The sequence below is a fragment of the Callorhinus ursinus genome, unplaced genomic scaffold, assembly GCF_003265705.2.
Source record: "Callorhinus ursinus isolate GAN/ISIS: 27379988/994484 unplaced genomic scaffold, GSC_fseal_2.0 scaffold9, whole genome shotgun sequence".
Taxonomy (NCBI): domain Eukaryota; kingdom Metazoa; phylum Chordata; class Mammalia; order Carnivora; family Otariidae; genus Callorhinus; species Callorhinus ursinus.
In genome coordinates, this window is record NW_027397071.1 from 4,255,896 (window position 1) to 4,281,384 (window position 25,489).

General features: G+C 50.1%; 1 protein-coding gene across 2 annotated transcripts in view; it reads right to left on the reverse strand.

Moving 5' to 3' along the window:
- VANGL1 (VANGL planar cell polarity protein 1) overlaps nt 1–25,489 on the reverse strand; it is a 54,610-nt gene that overhangs the window by 18,853 nt on the left and 10,268 nt on the right. For both annotated transcript variants that reach the window (XM_025872508.2, XM_025872509.2), the window contains exons 3-4: nt 18,979–19,111; nt 14,480–15,087 (exon numbers count right to left, since the gene is read on the reverse strand). In XM_025872508.2, coding sequence (XP_025728293.1) covers nt 14,480–15,087; nt 18,979–19,111 — 741 coding nt within the window. The remainder of the gene's footprint in view (nt 1–14,479; nt 15,088–18,978; nt 19,112–25,489) is intronic.

Consider the following 25,489-nt stretch of genomic DNA (forward strand, 5'->3'; position numbering starts at 1 on the left):
TTTTTTTGTCTTTTTTTAAAAATTAACATACAATGTATTATTTGTTTCAGGGGTACAGGCCTGTGATTCATCAGTCTTACACAATTCACAGCGCTCACCATAGCACATACCCTCCCCAGTGTCCATCACCCAGCCACCCCATCCCTCCCACCCCCCACCCCTCCAGCGACCCTCAGTTTGTTTCCTGAGATTAAGAGTCTCTTATGGTTTGTCTCCCTCTCTGGTTTCGTCTTGTTTCATTTTTCCCTCCCTTCTCCTATGATCCTCTATCTTGTTTCTCAAATTCCTCATAGCCCTGAGATCATATGATACTTACCTTTCTCTGATTGACTTATTTCGCTTAGCATAATACCCTCGAGTTCCATCCACGTCGTTGCAAATGGCAAGATTTTGTGGGGTTTTTTTGATGGCTGCATAATATTCCATTGTGTGTGTGTATATACACACACCACCTCTTCTTTATCCATTCATCTGTTGATGGACATCTAGGCTCTTTCCACAGTTTGGCTATTGTGGACATTGCTGCTATAAACATTGAGGTGCACGTGCCCCTTCAGATCACTACATTTGTATCTTTGGGGTAAATACCCAGTAGGGCAATTGCTGGGTCGTATGGTAGCTCTATGTTCGACTGTTTGAGGAACCTCCATACTGTTTTCCAGAGTGGTTGCACCAGCTTGCATTCCCACCAACAGTGTAGGAGGGTTCCCCTTTCTCCACATCCCCGCCAACATCTGTCGTTTCCTGACTTGTTCATTTTAGCCATTCTGACGGGTGTGAGGTGGTATCTCATTGAGGTTTTGATTTGGATTTCCCTGATGCCGAGCGATGTGGAGCACTTCTTCATGTGTCTCAACAGCCACTTTTCAATGTGAAACTCACGGCTGACCACACTGCCTGACTGGCTTATTCTCTTTTCAGGACAAAGACAGTGGAACGAGAAGGGTTGTGGCCTTTTGTGTCTTATCAACCACGAAAACATTTCCAGTGTTGTTGACAACTGTCACATAACCACCATGGCCACGGAGGTGAGGGACTTGTGCTTGTCTTACAGCCAAGAGAAGCACCTCCAAACAGAGTTCACATTTGAGTTCATAAAAACACGAAAAACATGTTTCTGAAAGATGAATTCTGAAAACCAAAACCGAATGGATGTTCTCCATATCCATGCTTCCTGCTGTCCTGTGCATATCTGTTGTGGGAGAAAGTATGCACAGAGCAAAGCAAATGGCACCAGGCTTTGGCCCCAGAGAGCATGACTCTTGGCTCTATCATTTATTCTTTGACCTTGAACAAATTAATTCAGTTCTCTAAACCTCTGTTTCTTTGTCCATAGGATGGGAAGAACAATACAGAAAGCCCTGCTATAAACCTAAGTGGGCTCCAAAATACTCAACTCTATAAAATGTATTACAGAAAGGTCAACGAAATGACTGGGGCTGGTGTGGGTAGCTGGTCAGAAATTCCACGGACAGACGGCGAGATCCAAATATGTCAGGTGCTGGTTGGAGCCTGGTATCACCTGTGGCAGTGAACTTCTGAGCTGAAACATCGATGGGGGCAAATCCAAATTCTATGACCTTCTGAGACTTCAAAGTCAGTTGGCATTGAGGTTGGGAAAAATACTGGAGACTCAGGAGTCCACCCTCTACTTTCTTGCTCCCAAGGAGGGAGTGTTTTAAAGGTATGTATTAATGATGAAATGAGATGCTGTATTCCCAAGTACGTGGCCCAAAGCAAATGGCTCGCATATGGCAGCACCATGAGCTTACGGTGTATGCTGGGGAGGCCCTTCTGTCCCCAAGTGCCCCTGCTCTGTCCTCCCCACCCTGCGCCCACCATGAGGGCACTGCCACAGGAAATGAGCCAGGGAAGATGCCCTCCTCACTGCTTTCTTAGTGACTTAGACCCTACAGTGATGCCACTCTGTTTTTATGCAGCCTCCTAAAAAACAGGCCTGGTAAAAAAGGACCAGCCTCAGAGTCAGAAGGCCTAGATTGCAGATCTGTTCCTGCTCCTGTGTAGCCCTGTAGAAGTCACTGCCCTCTCTGGTCCTGTTTCTTGGTCCATGATGGACAGAGAGTACCTACTGCTGCATGCAGATGTCCAGAAGAGCAAACGAAATTATGGCAGGGGACGCGTTTATAAACTACAAGGCATCGGGCAACTCCAAACTGTCATATTACTAAGGAGCACGAGCGTTTGGCAGCAAGGGAGGAGGCTGGCTGCTGGCTAGATTATTCATACAGTCTCTGCGCATAAAAGCATGACCTCAACTCCGCTTACACTGAATCACAGAATTTTCTCTTCACAGAACGAAGAGAACCGTAGCGCTTACCCAAGCAGAGACACGAGTGGCAAAGAAACCAGAGTCCAGCTAGGCCAAACTCCCAATCCACATACCAATTCTCTTTATAACACCCCAGATAGCAACCGACCTCTCTGTGAAAAGAAAATTCACTCTCGGCCCTGAAATGACCTTTCTCTAAGTTCTGCCCAGTGGTCCACCCACCGCTTCCTTCTGTACCCAAACCCCCCTTCTTGTGAAACCTCATCAAATACTTGAAGGAAACAATTGTGGCCATAAATCTCCCCGCTCTTAACTCTCTTACTGTGCAAAAAAGGGCACTGAGGCCTAGAAAAGTGTGTGTACCTGTGTACAAATACATACATGCCTACATGCACACACACACAAAGAGTTGCCTGTTTCATTCACTTTTCCCTGGACTTGGCTGTGGCCTCCGCAATTAATACATGCTATTAAGGGGCACCTGGGTGGCTCAGTTGGTTAAGCATCCAACTCTTGATTTCGGCTCAGGTCATGATCTCAGGGTCGTGAGATCGAGCCCTGTGTCAGGCTCCGAGCTCAGTACAAGAGTGTTTGTCCCTCTCCCTCGGCTCTTCTCCCTACTCGCTCTCAAATAAATAAATAAAATCTTAAAAAAAATGCTATTAAAACCAGAAATATTCAGGCTTCAGAGCTCAGGCAGTCTGAGACCCTCACACCTTGCAGCCTGTATTGTCTCCCAGGGCAGTGAGAAAGGCCCTCCCTGACAGGGCAGGGAGGGGAAGTCTCATTCAGGTTGTAGCCATGTCTTTTCAAATATTCACTTGCCCTCTTTAGCTCTGCCAACAAAAAACAGCTTTCTTCATGCGTGAAAAATGTGGAAGCATCTCATACATGTTAACACCCCATGTAAATGCCACTGACCATGATTCTGATCACCTCGGTGTGTGCTGACGGGAAAGCACTGAAGAGACCGTTCTAGTCACAGTAAAATCTGCAAAGGCCTTCTTTTAGGACAAATACTCATTATCCCGTGAGCCACCGAAGGATGCTGACACCCAAAAATCTTAACAACCCGTCTCTCCAACGCCATTCACAGGCCAGTATGAATTAAGAGCACCTGCTAAATCACAAGGACTCAGATACAGATGTGAACAGAACCTCGAGAGGCTTAAGATCCCACTGGTGTGGTGACCCCCAGGCTGGGACAGAACACGTGACCGGGGTAGGGGTGGGGGCTTCAGGGGAAGATCTGCTGGGGAGGCGAAGCTGAGTTTTCGAGTTAAGTCTTAAACAATGAATGATAGCCACACCACGTGGACACAGGCTGTAATACAAGCCACTTCCAGGCAGAGGAAGCAGGGTGGGCAGAAGCAGGCTGGTGTGAAACAATCCTCCTCAACACCTTCAGTAAGAGCGACGGGGCCGCACTGCTGAGTCACAGAACAGCTGTGAGAACCTGCTATAGTGCAGTGAAGAGCGTCTCCCCAAATCCCCCCCACACGCATACCCACAACTGCAGAATGGGATCTCCGCAGATGTGATTATGCGAAGTTAAGGTCATGCTGGTGTCTATTAAGAAAAGGAGACACAGGCGGAGAACGCCGTGTGGTGACAGAGCAGAGATCGCGGTGATGCAGCCACAAACCAAGGCGCGCCGAGGACGGCCGGCAACCACCAAAAGCCAGGAGGACAAGGGAGGATTCTTCCCTAGACCCTCCAGAGGGCGCATGGCCCTGCCACTACCTAGATCTTAGACTCCTCATTTCCAAAACTGAGAGAGAACACGGTTTTTGTGTTTTGTTTTCTTTTGTTTTGTTTTAATGTTTTATTTGTTTATTTGACAGAGAGAGAGTTAGCGAGAGCAGGAACACAAGCAGGGGGAGTGGGAGAGGGAGAAGCAGGCTTCCTGCAGAGTAGGGAGCCCGATGCGGGGCTCCATCCCAGGACCCTGGGAACATGACCTGAGCCGAAGGCAGGCGCTTAACGACTGAGCCACCCAGGCGCCCGGAGAACACTGTTTCAAGCCACCCAGTCTGTGGTCCTCTGCTACAGCAGCTTTAGGAAACGAACACACGTGTATTTAGGGCAAGAAGGATGGAAGCAGGTAAAGGGGAGGGAGGCTGAGAGGGTGACAGAGGTGAGTGGGTGGAGGGTGGGCGGGCCATGAAGACCCAAAGGATGCCAACGGTAATGGTTGCCTGGGTGCCAAGGCTTCCCTCCCTCGCACTCTTCAAAGCGTGCCTGCTCCAGTGACTGCATTTTAGGCCTGAAGCCAGGGTCTTTGAGAAAACTAAAATGGTTCAGCTTTTTGTGAAAACTCCCAGCGAAGGCGAGCCGGCTGATGGACCCGGTTTTATCTGACTGACCTCTCCCTGGAAGAGTCAGCAAGACTGCAACCTGGATGTGTGGGCTTCACTGTCCCCTGGACGGAGAGATCAAGTGACTTCGGGGTGACCAGGAGTCAGGACAACCTGCAGCAATGTTCATGTGAGTCCGAGAGACGTGAGTATAATTCGCCCCTGAACGCCAGCTGCCACCTCCACCGGGAGCCCGGCACACGAGTGTTTGCGTCTCCAGGCCCTCCTGCCTTTTAATTAAAATGTTGCTCTTGCAACTGCCTTTGGGGATGTGGCTTCCACGAGTCCCACACAGATAACAGGCAATGATCACCTTGGAACTTGAGGACAGGGAGGGGCAAAAATGAGGAAAGCCTTGTGTTTACTGACAGATCTGGATTAGACGGTAGAAAGATCTAGGGTGGGGGGAGGTTGGATTTTTGGGGACTCTGTCACAGCAGGCCAGGAGGGACACACATTGCTGCTCGAGATCTTGGGACGTGAGGCAGACTGTCTACCCCAACAGAGGACACACACAGCTGGGGCCCTATCCTGCTGGGGAGGCCTGCGGAGGCCCTTCTCTAGGCTGCATAGATTCCCAGGGGGCCCCGGCCCGCGGGTTCCCCAGCTCCATGGAAGCTGCAGCGTGACCTAGTTCTCTGAACCAATATTCACAGGCTGTGATGTGTCCCTGGCCCAAGCACCAAATATGGGGCTACAGACAAGCCCTGCATGGCATCCCCAACAGCAGAGAGACTAGAAGCTGGGAATATCGACCCTCGCAGCTCAAAGAAGGTAGAATCAACAAGGGTTGGTCACCGTGGATTGGCCTCGAAAGTGCAGCCTGGGGGGAGCACTGGAGCACCTCCCTATGCACTTTACTGTCCCCGGTGAAGGATAACACTGGAAAATGCCCTCTAATGTCAGTCATACCACACGGAGAACATGTCCAGGGGAGCCCCCATGCTCTGTCTCGCCTGGGGAGTCTCTGAGGCCGAGAAGGAGCTAACAGCTACATGCACCGGCCTGGTTCTTCTGGTCTCAGGGACTAAAGAACAGAGAGCTGTCTCACGTGTCATCCTTTCTGGCTGAAACGCCGCGATCCACTATCCACCGGGCGGTTCTGAGTGTGGGGACGACCCTGAGGCAGCCTCCTTCTGAGCAGGTGATCCCGCCATGGCCGGCTGTCCACCTGACGGCCTTTCCCACAGCAGAGAGATGCTGGCAGACATGTGAGACACGCTTCCCTGTAAGCGACAGGTTTGGCTATTGCCACAGTTGGCCTGGAGCACCTGCAGCCTCACTTCCAGGCCAGGGCCCAGACCCGCCATGCGGCCACCTCCCTGCACTGTCCAGCTCGGGCCGCACCTGCCCTACCTGGGATGGAAACGAGCTTTCTCGACGCTTCCAATGACTGTGCTGAATCACACCAGATAAACATCAAAGACAATCGCCTGCTTAAGGCCGAGACCGAGACTGAGATAGGAACTAAGGTGCCTCCGGAACCCCCTGGAATGCTTGACTGGCATTCTCTCATCCGGCCTCACATTTCTCACCAGTAGTACCTCTGGTCTTGGGGGGAACCAGAGGAGCACAGCATGGAGAGTCCGGAGTCTGAGGGCAGCCAGCCTGGCCAGTGGGACCTCGGTTGGCCGGGACTGAGCCAGAACGGGCACAGAGCAGAGCTGGGCAGTGGCTTTGCAGGACAGGGACAGCAGACCGCCATCCGTCCGTATTCTTGAGGATCAGCACAGCTTACACACTACATCAGATCACACCCATCCATCTGCGGGGAGACACGCGGAATGCCAGGCCCTGTCCGCAGTGTGAGTCCTGCAGGAAAAGGAACGGCACACCATCCAGGGTGCAGGATCCACCCCTCCCAGCCACCCGGGGCCCCGCAGGAAGGCCATCTAAACCAGCTCCGCAACCACGAGCTCTCTGGCCATCAGTGGCTGCGCTCTGTGAGGGGTGGCTCCTCTCCTCCTTGGAGCAAGGCTTAGGGGCACACGCCGGGTGAGGGAAGCCTTCCCAGCCACGGTGGCTGCCAGCAGACAGCTGTGCAAACACGGGCTGCAGTGTCCTGCACCTTCCGCTCTCATTACAGCCACTCTCAACAGGCACCATGCGGCCAAACCACAAACGGCAGCTCTGTGCCCGCCCTCAAGGTTCTCCCACAGCAAAGCAGATCCGAGCAGAAACCTTTCCGCTCTACCCTTCAGCGCTTTCTCGATTTTAGCCTTTGCTTTTTGAGGCACTTGGAGTGAAGACCGGCAAACGTCTTTACTGAAAAGCAGTTAAACAAAACACGCATTTCTAAAAATGAAATTGTGTATGAAACCATGATTATTAAGTGACACGAACCCAAACCTCTGGTGGTCATCTAAAAACACTCCCCCACTTCACAGCCGATGGCTCTGGGTCCTCCCCAAACCACCCGTGCTAGTCTTGAACGTGGGAGGGAGGGCCCACAGCCCAGCACAACAGTCCAATCTGATCGGCGGTGTCATCACTGGCGTGGCTATCACTCGACCCAGAATCACAGACGTAAGATTTCAAGGGGAGCTGGATCTATCCCGAAATTACTGGAGTAACCTTAGTCTCTCCAGGAGTCGCTCCCTTTTTCACTTCTACCTAGAAAACTGAAGGGCATTTGAGAGAAGCCAGGCTCCCACTCAACCTGGGAGGACATAGGTGTGAGCTGGAGAGGGCCTAATATGAGCTCTGCTTCATCAGGGTTGAACTGCACTCAATGATCCCACGGTCTCCCAGGGCTCTGGGCTCAAGAGTCACCAGTAGGTACTGTTCCTGTCTTAGCTTGGGCTGCCCTAACAAAATACCATAGACTGAGTGGCTGAAACAACAGAAACTTATTTTCTTCCAGTCCTGAAGCCTAGAAATCCAAGATCAAGGTTTGGCTGATTCTCTGGTGAGAGCCCTGTTGCTGGTTTGCAGATGACGACCTTCTCATGGTATCCACACATGGCCTTTCCTTGGTCCACAGGCACCGGGGGAGAGACAGAGTGTGTGCAAGCTCTCTGGTGTCTCTTCTCAGAAGGACATGGATTTTATCAGATCTAGGACCTCACTGAACCTTAACTACTTCCTCAGATACCCCATCTCCAAAGACAGCCACCTGGGGTTTAGAGCTTCAACCTATGAATTTTGGGTGACCACAATTCAGTCCATAACATTCCATCCCCTGACCCCTAAAATTCATGTCTTTCTCCCGTGCAAAATAGACCAATTCCATCCTAATAGCCCTGAAGGTCTTGACTCATGCCAGCAGCAGCTCTAAGTGCAAAGTCTCATCTAAGTGCCAAGACTCAAGGTAAGATCAAGACTGAGGTTAAGATCCCTCTCCAGCTGCGAACCTACGTTACCAGACAACTTATGTGCTTCCAATATAATCATGAGACAGACGTATGATAGGCATTCCCATTCTAAAAGGGAGAAACTAGAAGGAAAGGGGTGATGGGCCCCAAACAAGTCCAAAACCTAGCAAGGCCAATCCCATTAGATCTTAAGATCTTGATCTTCAGGATAATCCTCTTTGGTCCAATGCTGTGTCCTCGGGGCTTTGGGGGTGGCGCTGCCCAGGCAGCTCTCGGCAATGGCTGCCTGGCCCACCGAAACCAAGGTGGGGGACCCATCCTCTGAAGCCAGTGAGGAAGCAACCTGGCCCCTGGGCCTGTGGTGGGAGGGGTGGCCTAATGATCTCTGGATCACCTTTGGGGTCATTCTTCCCTTTGCTTGAAGGATAACGCATGCTCATAGCCTCCCTTCCACCCCCCACCCCCCGTTTCCTTTAGCCCCAGGTGACAGGGGTGCTGTACTGGTACCATCTCATCTTCCCATCTTTATTCTTGGCTTCTGCTAGAATGGCTGATTAAATCCTGATTAAATCAAATAGCTGGCGCCTGGCTGGCTCAGGCGGTGGAGTGTGCGACTCTTGATCTTGGGGTTCTGAGTTTGAGCCCCACGATGGGTGTGGGGATTACTTAAATAAATAAATAAATACAGGTGCGCCTGGGTGGCTCAGTCATTGGGCGTCTGCCTTCAGCCCAAGTCATGATCCTGGGGTCCTGGGGTTGAGCCCAGCATCGGGCTCTCTGCAGAGATCGGGCTCCCTGCTCTGCGGGAAGCCTGCTTCTCCCTCTCCTGCTCCCCCTGCTTGTGTTCCCTCTCTGTCAAATAAATAAAATCTTTAAAAATAAATAAATACATACATAAATAAACTTAAAAAAAATCAAACAGATGTGTGACCACACCCTTGGTGTTCTCTTCAGTACACACTTAGTCATTGTTTGCAATATGGCGAGGCTGAGAATTTTCCAAATCTTCAAGTATGGATTCCCTTTTGCTTAACCATTCCTTCTGCAACCCATCTCCCTCCTCTCACATTTTATAGAAGCAGTTATGGAGGACCCAAGCTGCATCTTTTGGGTATTGGATGCACCCAATGGGTGCATCTTCAACACTTTGCTCAGAAATTCCTCAGCTATGGGGTGCCTGGGTGGCTCAGTCGGTTAAGCATCCAGTTCTTGATTTCGGCTCAGGTCATGATCTCAGGGTTGTGGAACTGAGAGCCCTGTGACTGGCTCACCCCGGGTATGGAGCCTGTTTAAGATTCTCTCTTTCCCTATGCCTCCAACCCCCACCCCCATGCACATGCACGTGCTCTCTCTCAAAAAATACAAATAAAAATAAATATCTCAGCCAAATATCCAATTCCATCCCTCACTCACAAATTCTACCTGCCACAGAACACTAGAACAGGAACACAGCTCAGCCAAGTTCCTTGCCATTTTATAACAAGGATCATCCTTTCACCATTATCCAATAAGATGTTTCTCATTTCCACCTATGAATTGGGGGGGGGGGATCACAACAGTTATGATCCATGATCATAAACTTGCACTGTTTGAAAAGCAATCCAAGAATCATTTCTTCTAACACACAGGTGGTTCTGTGTCAGTAGCCAGACCTTTGACAAAAAGGTGCAGGGTCAGCCCCAATTTTTAAGATACTCTCAGTGTCAAAGAATGAAGCATGCTTAGAAACCCAAACAGTGAAAGCCCGCTGGTGGAACAAGCAGATTGCAGGTATGAGAGCTGAGGTGGTCACGGAAGTCTGCTAGGTCGTGGACCCCAGTGAACCAACCCTCCCAGCTCCCTGCCTTGTGCAGCCCTCTTCTGTACATCTGGGCTGGGGCTCTGGTGGAAGTCGTGCTGGGCCGGTTCCAGGCACAGGCCTTATTTAGAGGGCTTTTGTATTCTTGGGAGCCCTGAGAAGAAGTCTACCTACCCTAATGAAGAAACTACTCCCCTGAAGGGCACTCCGGGGAGGGAGAGAATTGTAGAATATGTAGGAAGAGAAAGAAGCCCAGCCCCAGCAGCCTCACCACGTGACTGCCATCACACAGAAAATGTTGGTCAGACCAGCAAAAGAGCCTCCCAGCTGAGACCAGCCCATGAGAATACTAAAAAAATAAAAGGTTGCCCTACATGACTACATTTGGCGGGGGGGGGGGGGGGTTCATACAGCAATAGTTAAAAGAGGTCCTTTGGGGACATGATGCGACACACAGAAAAGAAGTTTTGACCAAAGGCTCAAACCTACTGCTGTGTTTTTTATTATTTTATTTATTTATTTGACAGAGAGCACAAGCTGGAGGGGCAGAGGGAGAGGGAAAAGCAGACTCCCCGCTGAGCAGGGAGCCTAACCTGGGACTCGATCCCAGGACCCCGGCATCATGATCTAGAGCCGAAAGCAGATGCTTAACCGACTGAGCCACCCAGGCGCACCCTACTGCTGTGGTTTTAAGGTCCAGGTGTTGTTTTTTTTCTTAAACCAACAGGCTAAGGAATGGCTACACAGTGCAAGCCAGCCATCTCTGACAATCCTCTATATTCTCTCCTTTCCAGGCCTCAAGTTGGGAGTTAAACATGTGAGAATCATGTATTTAACAAAATAGCTAGCACCCAGCCTGGCACATGGTACGCAACTCAAACATGCTGACAAGTTCCTTCAAGTGTTCTGAAAGCAGTGATAGGAACATGAACACATCTGTCCAGAGGCACAGGGGAGCGGTGCAACCCCCAGGAAGCATGCAGTCCCCCAACCTGCGGCTAGGGCTCTCCTCTGCAAAGGGCAGCCGCCCTGTACCACCTGCCCCGCCCTGACAGGGCAGGAGAGGTAAATGACATGGGACATCTGAAAAGCCCTCTGTCATCCCCCAGGCACTGGGCAGAAAGGTTAGGAAGTACCTTAATCTATTTACAGTATCTCACTTTTTGTACCACAATAACCTTTTGTTTTTCTCAAAGTTTTCAAATAAGCCCCTAACTCCATTCCTGCCAACAAGCAGAACCACTGTACCTTTTATGAGAGCTAACAAGAAGCATCTTTTCTTTAAGAAACTAAAGAATAGGCATTCTTTTGACAACCTTCAAAAATAGCTCAGTCGATTCCATAAGGTCATCTTTGAGAACACTCCCAAAAAAGCACTCACCATCGCTCCTCGCCTAAGTGCATCAGGTCAGTGCCACAGGGAAGGCTTTCCATAAAGGAAAATGGGAACGGCCCGCCAGTCAGCTGAGGAGGACTTGCTATTCTGATCCCCCGACTCGCTCTTTGTCTCTTCGGATTCCCCCATCCCTCCTGTTTCCACGCTCTACAGAAAGGTTTAGAAGTTATATTTCTGGCCCTGTGATTCTTGTAGCCACCGCTGGGTTTAGAGCCGATTTAGCCCCAGAAGCGGCAGGGTACTGAGCCCACCCAGTGCCAGCAGGGACAGATGCCAAGCCCGCTCCAGTTCACATGGCCTGACTGTCCTATGGGCAGCCAGCCCTGCCCAAGGGCTCTATTTGAGAGCAAAGGCGCCTCCCCTTCCCCGGCCATCTCTCCACCCCATAAGCAGGGTCTCCCTCCATGGGAGGAACCAAGGGGGCCTTCCTGAGAGCAGGGAAAGGAGGAAAACAAAGGGTCCTCGAGAGAAGCCAAGAGGAAGATACGGGGCACCACCTGGACATGCTCTCCCCCCCACCTCCCCAGGGCTGCCGGAAAGGTGCTACGCTGGGGTCTCCCCAGGAGCTGGGGTTAGTGGCTTCAGGGTTAGCAAGTCAAGCTGGTCAGTTGTTGGTCACGGCGAAGGACAGGCATGAAAGGTGTGTAGCAAGCCTGTGGGCCATACGGCGCAGTCGGTCCTCCCCTCCCCCCCCAGGTCTCCCCCCCACCCCTCCCCCAGCAGCATAGCTGTGTGGTGAGGTGCCAAGGCTACTGTCAATCTTCTGAACACAGCACAGGGTACTGCACCCGGGCTGTTTGGTTTGTCCCCTCCCCATCCCTGCTCCCGTCCAGCCTTGGAGGAGGGGCCAAGTGGGAGCCGTGGGGCTGGGGGTGGGTAATCAGCCCCACCACCTGGACAACCCAAGGGGAGACAATGCCCTTTGCTTTTCCACCCCACAGATGGGGTTCACGCCAATGAGGGTGGAGGCCAGCGTCTTGGCCACTGACATTAAGAGTCCCAAATATCACTCGTCTCTACTGCAACCAGAGCTAGATTTCTCTCCACCCCCTTCAGCTTGAGCAAAACCAGTCCAGTCCTGGGATAGGCCGCTTCCCACTGGCTCTATCACGGCCACTGCCTGGTCCTCCGGTGCTCCTGTCACCCGCACCCAGGCCTGTGAGGGCAACTGTCCAAGCACAGCAGGGCACTGGTCTCTCACCAAAGGACAGGGAGTCCCAGGAGTTCCAGACAGAGCTCTGAAGGCAGCCAGCGTTGTGCCTCGGGTGGCCCCAATGCTGGGCTCTGGACGTGGCAGATTTTTTTAAAAAGATTTTATTTATTTATTTGTCAGAGAGAGAGAGAGAGAGAGAGAGAGAGAGCACAAGCAGGGGGAGTGGCAGGCAGAGGGAGAAGCAGGCTCCCCGCTGAGCAGGGAGCCCGATGCGGGGCTCGATCCCAGGACCCCGGGATCATGACCTGAGCCGAAGGCAGATGCTTAATGACATGACTGAGCCACCCAGGTGTCCCTGTGGCAGATTTTTAATGCAAGTCTGCTGGTCATTCTCCACCAAAAACGGGGGGAGGGGTGAAGAAAGCAGAGCTGAATGAGCAGCAGGGACTTCCTTGCCTTCAGAGCCCCACAGGCATCTGCAAAGGACTCGGAGACATATGATTCTGCTGGGCGGAGTGTGTGACTCAGACACCGAGTCCCTCCAAGGACCGGTCAGGATGGCAGCCGCTTCTAGTGCTAAACCACCCGGTCCTCAGGGGGTACAAGCTCGGCCAGAGGAATGAAAGAGGGGGCGTGACAACACCGAGATGGTTGGCAGTGTGACCCAACTCCGAACCAGGGCTGGGCCACCTTCCTGTGTCCCAGCCAAAAATATGACAAAGCCCATTGTTCTGATACCCAGTAGGGTGCCCTTGCCAGTCTTGGCTGCTTTGCCAGCTACATGATCACAGGCCGTAATGGCCACAATTAACTAAGTGCTCACCGTGTGTCAAGCAGGTTACACACATCGGCGCGGATCGGTGGAGGAGGCAGGAGAGCCCAACGAGATGGCAAAGCCAGTCATCCCAGGTGATCCACTCACCGATAGCCACGTGAGTGCCAACTGCATGCCGTGCTTCAGGCCAGGCACTGGGGATCCAATGAGAGTGAGACCCAGCCCCTGTCCTTGGCCCCCTCCTCAATTTGTGGCAGAAAACAGACAGAAAAAGGGTCCAGGAAATATTAAGTAAGACCATCTAGAGAAACTCCTGCCCATGTGCACCAGGAATCCTGAACAAGAACAATCCTGATCATAACAGTTGTGCTTGTAATAGCAAACAAATAAAATAAAATGGAAATAACGTTAATGGCCAAAAAAAAAAAAAAAAACCCAAACCAAAAAACCCAACCCTCGAGAGAAACAAAGTGAGAGAGGCCATGATGGGGGCATTAACTGAAGCCCAGCTTCATGACAACTGGGTAAATCCTAAACGAGGCCTGCCATGTTATTTTCTACAAATTGTTTAAATCCCCTAGTGCTCCATTTCCTCCTCTGTAATACTGGGATGAATACTACCTAAATCAAACGGTTCTGTGAAGACTAAACATGACAATCTATACAAAGTGCTTACCTCAGGATAAATAAAAATAAATAAAATAAAATATGATTTTTTATTTTTTAGTTACCTTTTTTTAGTTAACTTTTTTAGTTACCCACAAAATAGATGATATGCATAGATTTAAAGTATGACATCTTGATATATTTCTAACTTTATCACGTGTATACATTTCCAAAACACTCAACTCTCCAAAAGTTCGGGGTCTCTAAACTGCACTTGATTCTTTACTGAGGGTCACCAGGGTGGCCACATAATTTAGTGCCTAAACCAGGACACCTCTGAGAGTAGGGGAAAAAAAAAGGAGGGATGAGCAATCCTACCAGGACAAGGGTGTAAACCAGATGTAGCATTTTGAGCAAACTGGAGGGGCTGGTCACTTTGTGTACTGTTCAAAGGCCAATTTCAGGGGCAAGGCCAGCAGCCATCACAATGCACCCCCCTCCACCACTTTTGGGAGCTGCCAAGCTTGAGAGCTGGCCCAATAAGACTCCAACCTGGATGAAGCCAGCAATGGTGTCACCTCACCCAGCAGTCAGGAAAGTCAATGGACACGGACACACCCCCTCCTTCCACACACACACACACACACACACACACACACAGCTCCTCCCAAAACCTGAAGGGAGTCAGACCCTGGTCCCGGCACCTGGCACCTGTCGTCACCCCTCACGTGCTATCCGCCAGCACGATGTCAGTCAGCGATCCCTTCTGCCTCTCGAACGTGCCCCTTACCTCAGGTGTCCCAGGCTGTAGAACCGGGACTCGCCGTCGGTGGAGCGGACCACCTGCAGCGTGAACATGGGCTGCAGCTGCCTGAGCTCCAGCAGGACGATGGCCAGGTAATGGATGAAGAGGAGGGCGTCCACCAGGGACACGGCGTACTGCACGATGCCCTGGTAGTTCCGGTCCCGTGAGTCCAAGATGCGGACCCCGTAAAACAGCCAATAGGAAACCACAAAAAGAAAGATGAGGACCAACAAAAGGGCACGGAACACAAACACCCGCGGCACGTCGGCCCTCTGCTTGCGGAAGAAGAGCGCCCAGGTCCCGATGAGCAGAATGAGGAGCTTGAACGCCACGGAAATGAAGAGTCCCTCGCAAATGGTGCCACAAGGCTCCAGCTCGTCCCTCCACAGGATGGGGGGTAAAAGGATGAAGGCGATGGGGGTGAGGAACACTAGAAGTCCAAGGACCGAGGCCACAGTGAGGCCCAGGTAGCGCTTGCAATCCAGCCCCACACTGTCCTCCATGTCCTTGCTGATCCTGGCAATGTCCTCCTGCGAAATGCTGTGCTCTGAGGTGCCTGTGATGGCCGTCGTGGTCTCTCCCCAGTTGTCATCCTGATGGAGAGAGGACAGTGAGCGCGAAGAGTCACAGGCGGCAGGGCATTGGTAAAAGCCACGAAGCCAGCCCTCGGACATGGAGGGCCCGCCTCCCTGAACCAAACCACACCCATGGGCAAGCCTAGAACGTGGAAGCTGAACCCTTCAAATACAGGAACTGTGAACCTTGACGAGCTTTGCTGAAGTTTTTCAAGCTATATGTTTGTTTGTTTAAGATTTTTATTTATTTATTTGTCAGAGAGAGAGAGAGAGAGAGAGCGCACAAGCAGGGGGAGCAACAGAGGGAGAGGGAGAAGCAGGCTCCTCACTGAGCAAGGAGCCCAGCCCGATGTGGGACTCGATCCCAGGACCCTGGGATCATGACCTGAGCCGAAGGCAGATGCTTAATGACTGAGCCACCCAGGCGTCCCTTTCAAGCTGTATGTTATATTCACCTTTTCAAACAGAGAAAACACAGTCTAACCTTTTGGTGGGTGTGTTGGGGGGCTTCATTACTCTAATGTTGATGATCATCCCCCATGTTGGAATCTCCTGAGAGGCCCTGGGCCCTGCAGTAAGCAATCCCGCTGCGAGGTGGAAGAGGACTCTGCTGTTCTCTTCTTAGTTCATGGTTGGGTTAAAAAGGCTGACAAAGTCCAACTTCTGGAAGTGGGGCATTACAATACCCTCCAGCAGCTCTGAAAAGCTGTACGTATAAATCACAGCTGACCCATAGCTGGTTTTTTGTTTGTTTGTTTGTTTTTATAATTATCAGTGTCAAGCACTCCTTGACCATGTTTCTCACTGAGCAAGCTAAGCAAATTCAAATACCACTGGCCAGGACAGCTCAAAAATTCCTCCCCGAAAACACACGTTCTCATGACACACTGAACATCGAGGGCACAGAACTCCCAGGCTATTGCAATGTGTCTTTGACTTTCTTCCTGTCTCTCTCTTTATAACCTCTGAGGTAGTTTCCAGTAGGACCGATCAGTCCCTTTAATGAACAAGATCCAGTTCTTAGGGTTTTTAAACAATTCTGCTGTTTTGCCGGCAACCCTGACTCCACTACGAAGCAACAAGAGAACAAGAAGGCAATGAAAAGCCACACGGGGTCCACAGAGGTTTTGCCTCAGAGATTTGTGTATATGATTTAGCTTGGAAAAAACAGTCTGATGTAGGGGCAAGCCGGGTGAAATTCATGTGGAAGACACCAACTTAGAAAAATGCAGTTTAAGTTGACAGCTGAATCAGCAAGACAGGGATCCCACAAATAATAACCTTAAATCTAGTAATGATCAGAAAAATATGATTTATGAATGTATAGGCTACAGCAAGGAATGGTGGCGGTGGCAAAGGTCTTGACCTAGGAACAAAGAGTTCTTCAACTTGGAAAGTGACAAGTGTCACACACCATGAAAGAAACGACTCTGCAGGACAACAGACAGAAGCCACCAAGACTCTCACACACGGCTGAGGGAAGTATAAAATAGTACAATCGCTCTTGAAAATGGGTCTGGCAGCGTCATATAAATTCAAATATATGCTCAACTGTATGATCCGGCAAATTCCACTCCCAGGTTTTTATCCAAAATAAATGTAAACATATGTCTGCAAGAAAACCTGTGTCAGAATGTTCTTAACAGCTTTGTTCATGACAGCCCCAAATGGCACACCTCAGGTATCTATCCACCAGGAGAACGGGTCATAAATGCATACAACAGAATCTCCTCAGCAAAAATAAAAAAGGATGAATTGCTAAAAACTCACCAAAACATGGATAAGTCTCAAAGTCATTATGCTGACGGAGAAAAGTCCGAAACAAAAGAATATGATCCCAATTACATTGAGTTCTAAAACAGGCAGAACTAATCTACAGTGAGAGATCAAAACAGGGTTTTTATCTTGGAAAGGTGGGGATGGGGACGGGAACTGACTGGGAAGAACATAAGAGAACTTTGTAGAGTAATAAAAAAATATACATATATATTTTGACAATGTGAGTTACATGGGTTTATTCAGCTGTTTGAACTTCTCAAACTGTACACTTTAGATCTGTTCATGTCTCTGTGGGTAAATTTACTTCAATTAAACAAAAAAAAATCACCAATAGGGGAAAAAATAGCCACAAATTCAAAGATCGACAGTACTCGTAATGGAAGGTAAGTTCATAAAATACTTTACTTTGTAACACTCTGGAAGAGTATAGGGCCAATACCAGATGCCATGTTTTGTATTGGGCCTCATATTCAGGTGCTAATCAATGTGGAAGTAATAATTACTAGTATCTCGTGGTCATTTTGTTGACCACTGCACTGCTATGATTTAGCTCTTCACCCTTTTTCCCACCCAAGAGTTGCTAACTAAATCCCCTTTACATTTTGAGAATGGATGTACATCTGGGCCTAAAAAATGTAATGTCCAAAGGGTCCTCTTAAGCTTGGGGTTCTTAGAACAGAAAGGATCTACGATCTTCTAATCTGATACCCAAGAGCCTGAGGCCCACAAAGGTCCGGACTGCCCACAGTCACAGAGCTACTGAGAAACACAGCCTCCAAATGCCCATTTCTATGCTTTTCTCCTCACATCAACTTGGCATAAACACCAACAGCTTCCCAATACAGCTTCCCGGTGGGCTACAAGACGCAGAGAAGCTGCAAAGAAATGCCTTCACAGTGGGCCCCCTGCACCTCTGAATCCGCATCTAGAAGAAGACTGACCCCCTGCAGCACTTCAAGGTGGTCCAAATCTCAGGATTAGCCCCAACCATCCAACCATCCCTTTGGCCCTCCCAGAGCTATGGCAGGTAGTGCAAGGGTAAGGACTAACGACATGTACTCATCACTGGACAAACTCCACCTTCATCCCACAGCTGAGCTTTGGGTCCCAAGAGCACCTTGTGTGCTCTGAGGAATTCCAATTTTAGTCCATCTATCTGCTTATAAATGCGTATGTCTGTGTACCTGCAGGTGTGAGCATACATAGGTTTATATGGGGCCATGGCTAGCCACGCATATATTTCAAGAGCTGTGGAGGGTATGCACACGTTTCTGAGGACAACTCAGATGTTTATTTAGATCAGGTGGGCCGCCAGTTAGGACTCAGCAAGAAGAACCCACACAGTGTCTTTTAAAGATTAACACACATTGCCAATATTTAAAAATTGGGTGATTTCACATAAAATCCTAATTTCCAGCTTTTCTTAAATACCACTAGATCCAGGAGCACTGAATTCCCGCATTCCTGAGCGGTAATAAGAGTCTGGAGCTGGGGAGCTGCCATTCCTCTGACAGAGGAGATGCATTCTCTAGTTTGCTACAGACCCCAACGCTGCATGCCACAGCCCCGACAACGATGTGCCACCCAGGTTGCTGCTCACCCCCCAAGCTTGCCCGATATGTTCTGGCCCCTTCTCTGTGGGCTAGGGCCTATTTCATTCAACCAGTTTTCCTGTCAGGCATCTCAGTGTACAGACCCCCGATTTACTTCATATACCTCGCAGTGGTCAGTCTGGGCTGTCTTAACCTCTTGTTCCCCACAGCCCTTGAGGCTTCTGGAGAAGAGTTTCCTTCCCTGGCTTCCTGTTCCACTTTGGAACACATCCCTGGAGACGACAGCCTGTAACTTTCCCTTTCTCTGCCCTGTCATCAGCCCGGCGGGCTTCTTTCCAACACTGTTCAAAGCAGGCCAACCAATCACAGTTCAGAAGGACCCCCGAGGTAGCCAATGGCAGAACAGGCTGTCCTTAGACCAACAAGAAACCACGAGACATAGAGAAACTCATTACCATGCTAGAAAAATAAAGATAAAAACCCAAGAGAACCTACTGCAACAAGACTTAGGAAAACATTTACTGAAAAGAGTCTTGATCAAGGGGCAGTGTGCTTACAGACTGCCTTTGATCCTTACCTGAACTTCCTCCGTCCGAGTAGAATCATTTGCCAACAGGGGCTCTCCGGTGGGAGCTTGAATGGTGACAGATTTTTCTGACCCTCTGCCATCTTTATTCCGGGGTGATTTGTGTCTCTCTCTATTTCTCTCCCTGAAAAAAAATGATAATCAGCTAGCACATTCATACTGTGTGAATCACCTCTCATTGAAATGTATTATACATTTCATTTTGAGTTAGAAAAATTCTACACACGCATATACACACACACGGTGCCAATACCCATCGAAGCCACCCCTGCAAGGAGTAAGCAAATTTTTACCCCCTACTTAGTATTTTCTTTCTGCCATTCCAAGACCTAAAACAAAGACTGTCACTCCTCCCTCAACAGTGGAGTTAAAAATAGATTTTTTCAGGGGCGCCTGGGTGGCTCAGTCATTAAGCGTCTGCCTTCGGCTCAGGTCATGATCCCAGGTTCCTGGGATCGAGCCCCACATCGGGCTCCCTGCTCGGCGGGAAGCCTGCTTCTCCCTCTCCTACTCCCCCTGCTTGTGTTCCCTCTCTCGCTGTCTCTCTCTGTCAGATAAATAAATAAAATCTTAAAAAAAAAAAGATTTTTTTCAAAGCCTAAAATTATGAATTTTAGAATTTCTGTAGCTGAGGCACATTTTACTGTAAAATTCCTGACTTGATTTGGTTATAATATGCCTAAATTTATTTTCTAGGGCTTTCTTGTGGGGACAACACTGCAAAATATTTACACTTGGTCTGTCCAAAAAAATCTGGGACACATTGTCACCCTACACCTTTGGATAAGTTGAGAAGAAAGGAAATTCTAAACCAGTACAAAGAAGCATTTACCTCTCACTCCTACAAATTCAAACTGAAAGTCATTCCCACAGATTCTGGCTGAATTCAAAGGCACCCAGAGGAACAATAAAAGCCAGGACAAATGACACCAAGAGGTGCGTGTGTGCGTGTGTCTGTATTTTCAGGCTTCCTAAGGAAAGCAGGCTGCTGCCTCATTTTACCCCAGATGAACTGCCTGGGTGGTCTTCCAGGGTAACTGCGAAAGCACCCTGCCACGGGGTCAATCTTGAAATTACGAAAGGAATCAATCGCTGTGGGAAGCTCAGAAGTCACAACCTAGCCATTAACCACCGATGGAAACTGGCACTCCTGTGCCCCAGCTGTGAACAGTCAGTCCAGGAGCCCCCAGAGAAGGAGCCTGTCTGTCAATGTCCCCTGTCTTAGAGACTGCCTTGACACCAGTCCTCCCTTCAAACACCTGCTTTCATTCCCAAGTCCCCCCCGCCCCTCCCCGCCCGGGGCCACCGCCAACCCTGGGCAGGACAGAGCACTGCACACACAGACTTCGGGGACAACAGTCAGATCTCAGTTCCGCCCCTATTAGATGTGTGACCTTGCACAAGTTATTCAACTTCTGAAAACCTCAGTTTCCTCTCTGTGAAATGGGGATAATGATAATACCACATAGATAATGTATGCAGAGCTCGGTACAGGGGCCTCGGAGGAGATGTACAAGGAACTATTAACACACAGTCCAACTCCTTCCCCTCCACGGCATGTCTCCTAATAACCTGCTACTTAGCCAATAAAATCACATGCAGTCTTCCTATGGGCAAACTCCGACCTTAAGAGCCCCTCTCCAGGATAAGCATTGGTTAGTTCGTTCAAAGAGCAGGGAGGCATCCTTGATCCCAGGAACTTTCAGTTGGGAGCATCTCTAATTTCTAGAGCATCACTTATCATCCTGATCTATTGTTAAATTAGAGTCTAGAAATACATGTGTTCCGATCGACTTGGGTGTTTTAGTTTAACCAGGTAACTGGGGGGGGGGGGGCGGGGGGCAGCAGAAAATCTGTTTTAACTAGAGATGTATCTATCAATGCCAATCATTCCACTTCCCACTCCAATTTAGAGAGCACTTTATTAGGTGCTCTATGATATTAATTTCATTCGATCCGGACAATAACTCTATGAGGACAGGAGTCTTGTCCCCATTTTAGAGATGAAGAAACCAAGGCTCACAGAGGTTGACTGATTTGCCAAAGTCGTAGTAAGTGGTAGAGCAGGATGTGACCCCAGGTCTGCCCCCACCACCTTGATTTACACCCGCTGTGCTGCGCTGATCTGAAGAGCAACTGGGGAAGATTCGGCAGCCTGAATGTTTCTAACGCTCGTCCTGACACCCTCTAGCTGAACCGCTGGAGCTCTGAAATCGGCCTGTGGGGCTACCGTTGGCAGTCACAGATGCACTGTGAACTTGGGACAGCACAATGCAATGAGTCCAAAGCTCTGGGCTGCCAAAGACAATCACTTCAAAAGGTCTCAGTGTGAGAAACAATAAACAATTTGGGAGAGGCTTCCCAGGTGCCTGGGCCATCTTCGGGATGATCTGTGTGGACGAAGTCTAGAACCCCTGCTTCCCAGGGCCTCCATCGGCCAGACCCAGGAGCCTCCTCTTCTATCTTGTGTCTCCATCACCCCTAACTGTTCCCCCAGCTATCAACTCTTTTTGTCATCAGCCAAGTCATGTGCTCCCCTAACCCCATCTATCTATTCACTAGTCCCATGGGTCAAATCCTGTGACAGCACAAATTCCACTGGAAACCAAAATTCTTTCACTGAATGCCAAGCGCTGGAGCCTGAACACGGCCAAGGCAGAAAGCAGGTGGGGGACACACCCAGGGCTGGAAACTGCCTCTCCAGGGCCAGCCATCACTCTGACCCCTGGCCCACCCCACCGGGCTTTTAAAGGGCCCAACGGCATCCAAAGAAGACACAATAGCCTGAACCATTCCCTTGGTGACATCTGGTAAGCCAGATAGGAGCCTATTATCTGATAACCCCGGGAAGGGAAGGTCTTCTCATCCCCCAGAGCCAGAAACCAGAAACCAGTGCTGCTCACACCTGAGTGTGCAGAGACACCACCTGGGGTGGGGATTTAAGTGCAGATTAGCTGGCCCCACTCCTAGGGAATTCTGGAAGGGAGATAACAGGAATCTGCATTTTCACCAGCACCCCAGGTGATCAGGATGCAGGTGGTCCAGGAAACTTTCCCCAAGGTTCTTCCACTTGAGTGCTTGGAGGTCTGGCTGTCTATGAAATGCCTGTATACAGCAGGGGCTCAATAACGGGAGCATTATGCTCAGCCACACAATGCTGAGGTGTAGAAAAGCTTCTTCATTAAAATAGCATTAAGTGGATGAGGCTGGGGAGGAGGCTCAGGCCAGCATGCGTCAGGGCTCAGCATCAGCATCAGCATCAGGGCTCAGCATCAGGGCTCAGCATCAGCATCAGCATCAGCCTTGTGCCGGTCCCTGTTCTCAAAGGAGCAAGACCTCTCACACAACTTTTATAAAAATCACGGGTTGTGAATTACTGCTGCGGGAAGGCGTCTGAGCCAGTACTAAATAGAGAAGTCCAACAAAAACACTGCCATTCCGTGTTGTCCAGGGGGCAGAGCTCGGACCACAGGATGGCTGCTTCACTGCACAAGGAGCCCACATGTTCATCTTGACAGCTCCCAACACTGGGACTCCAAGCAAGTGCCAAGTGGACTCTGGGAGGGGGCTTCCCAGTGGTGAAGACAACCTGTTCATGGGATCTAAGAGTGGAAACAGGAGACATGGGGGGGGTGGGGGTACGGCTATCAAACCACAAAAGGGCTGTCACAAACCCATGCACACTGGGGAGTGTTTCCAGCTCTGCCTGAGTGGTCGGGATCGCTGGTGCCCCTGCCGGGCAGGCATGTCAGCCACAGGAACCGCTCTATCTTTACCTTGGAGTCTGTCTTCATGCAACATCTGCCCGGAAGGGTACAGACCAGTGTATCTGTGCTTGTTTGTGTGCAGGCGAGAGGGTGGGAAGAGCAAGCAACAGCAGGCAGGAGGCCCGGGCAGGTGTCTGTACCTGCGTGTGTGTGTGTGTGTGTGTGTCTGTGTGTGTGTGTGTGTGTGTGTGTGTGTGTGTGTAAACGCATCTATTTAGGCGATTCCAGAGCTGGGCCCTTGGGGGCTGCTGTAAAACCCCCTGGTTCCAGCCAGAAGCCCCATCAATTCCTGTTCCCTTCCCATTACAGTCTGCATTTCCTGGGAAGACCATTTAGCTCTGTTTCTGTTGTTGGTCTACTTCTATTTGGGGAAAGCCGGCCCCACCAGTCACCCCTCCCTTTCCTTCTCTAGCACCACCCACTACCTGTCCTTGCCCTGCTGATGGCGGGGCTGTCTGGCTGCTTCCGCTGGCTCTGCAGGGACCGGGTGGGAGGGCCGGGCACAGGGCAAACCGACTCCGAGGCCGCCTGGGAACACAAGCGCCAATTCTCTCGGCACTCCGGCTGCCCTCTTTTGGGCATTTCAGCACATTAGTCACATGAGTCCTCCCCGCCCCCCAGCCCCCCTACAGGATACCCCTGCTGTTCTCCATTTAGCACAGCCCCGGGGGAGGGGGGGGAATCCTGGGCTTCCAAAGGGCCAACAAGTCAGGCCCGAAGCCTGCTAAGGGTACCTGCTAGCCTCATAAGGTCAGGCAATCACACTGCCTCTCTGTACCTCCCATTTTATCACCTGCTGAATGGGGACACCACCTCCCCACGGCTCTAGGACTGCCGTGAGATTGGAGGCCAGGGACTGAGGGTCCTCGCAGGTGCCTGCCAAGTGTTCCTTAGCATCACAGGACACTGCCGTATGTGATGCAAAAACTGCTACTCCAGGCTCAAAAGGTAAGGTGAAGTCAGCTGAAGTCCGCGCCATTTTCCCAGCAAGTTGACTAACTGGACACCCTCTGGAGAGATCCGACATCACAAAACCAGACCGCTGACCTCTTTGTTGGAAAAAAGTCAGTTGTCATCTGTTTGGATCCCAGCCAGCCCCCCAAAGCTGATGACGGTGTCACTGGGCATATCAAATTTGGTGCACTTCATTATTCCTCTCTGGGTGAGAGGCCTGCTACAATTACCAAAAAGCAAGGTCCTTCCACTTTCCTACTTTTCCATTCAAATTCCTGACAAACCCCTGAGCAGAACAGCCTTCATGGGGACCCTCCTGGGGGATACCGTACCCTTGACTGAGGCTAGGGCCTGCTTACACACCGGTGAGGTGCATTCTTACCGCTTAATATTCTTAATGCCCTGACACAGTGCTCCCCAGCATGCACCATCTACAGACTGTGAGCTTTGCCCCGTAGTTCACTACCTCGCCTTACAAGGCCCTCAGAGAATTCACCGCATGTGGGTGTTGTTTTGTCCTCAAGAACCCACAGAATCTCTGATGGCCATCCCTTCCACCCAGAGCTTTTCTGAGTAGGCATTCAGTAACACTCCTTGATTACTTTATTAAAAGGCTCAGCTTGTACTATCATTTGCCAGGTACTTTCCACATGGGTCCAAGAAGGCACTAAGAGTTCCGCACGCCGTTTTAATTGGGAATTATTGTCTCTTAAAGTCACCATAAGAACCCTGCTGGATCAATTTCTGGGGGCCCCAAGAGGCCTGAGAAAAGAATGGAGCACAGCCTGGGGCCCTGACATAGAATAGTTAGGACCCATGTGAGGCAGAGGAGACCAGAGATGGTTCCTCCTCAGAATCCTGTAATGCGTCATCCCTGATTTATCCCCAAGCACCAGCAGCACCCCAAATTCCTACTTCTGTCACTGCTGTGTGGAAAAGAGAAGCTTGGCACGCTGACAAGGGCATGGCTTTCTCCAACTGGATGATTCCAAATGGCTACTTCTGGTGTTTTAGAATGAAACTGACATGTTCACCCGCTGGTTGAAATTTGTGAGGAATCTTTGATCACCAGAGGGGTTCTGACTTTCCAGAGACCTGGGCTCTGCCTGTCACCTGAGGCCTCCCTCAGCAGGCTTCTGTTCAGCACGCTGCCAGAAAGGCTGACCCAGGCTCCGAGAAGAGCCCGTTCACATCCTTTCCCCACATTTTTATGATTTTAAGACCAATACGTGAAAACTTAGAAAATAATGGAGGTTTCAAAAACAAAAAACAAAAAACCCACCCATTATCTTAATAATCCTATACTCAGAGACAGGACAGGCATGGCCAACAATGTTACCATTCATCTTCTCATAAAAATATAGAACTATTATAAGGCACAAAGTTTTCACTCTTGTTTTTTATGTCATGGCCTCATAAACATGATTTCTCAGGTCATTAAACAATCTGTGTAAATGGTTGTTTTACATTCTTTTATTCCGTTCAGATTTTTAATTACAAGCCACACCCTTGTGGAAGGCTGAACAGATACAGAAAGATAAAGCAAAAACAAAACTTCTCATCCGTCACCATCTCGTGTCTGGCCCCTTTGCTGTGGGTGACCACTGCAGGCAGCTCGGAGAATACCCTTCCAGACCTCTGGCTGCCTGCGTACACCCAGACGGGCTCACATAAATAAGTCAATTAGCTCGACACATCTTATTGCTGCATTACAGCTTAACAATAACCCACAACCCTCGGACCAACTTTATTGCTGCATTACAAAACAAAGTCCTGCTCTG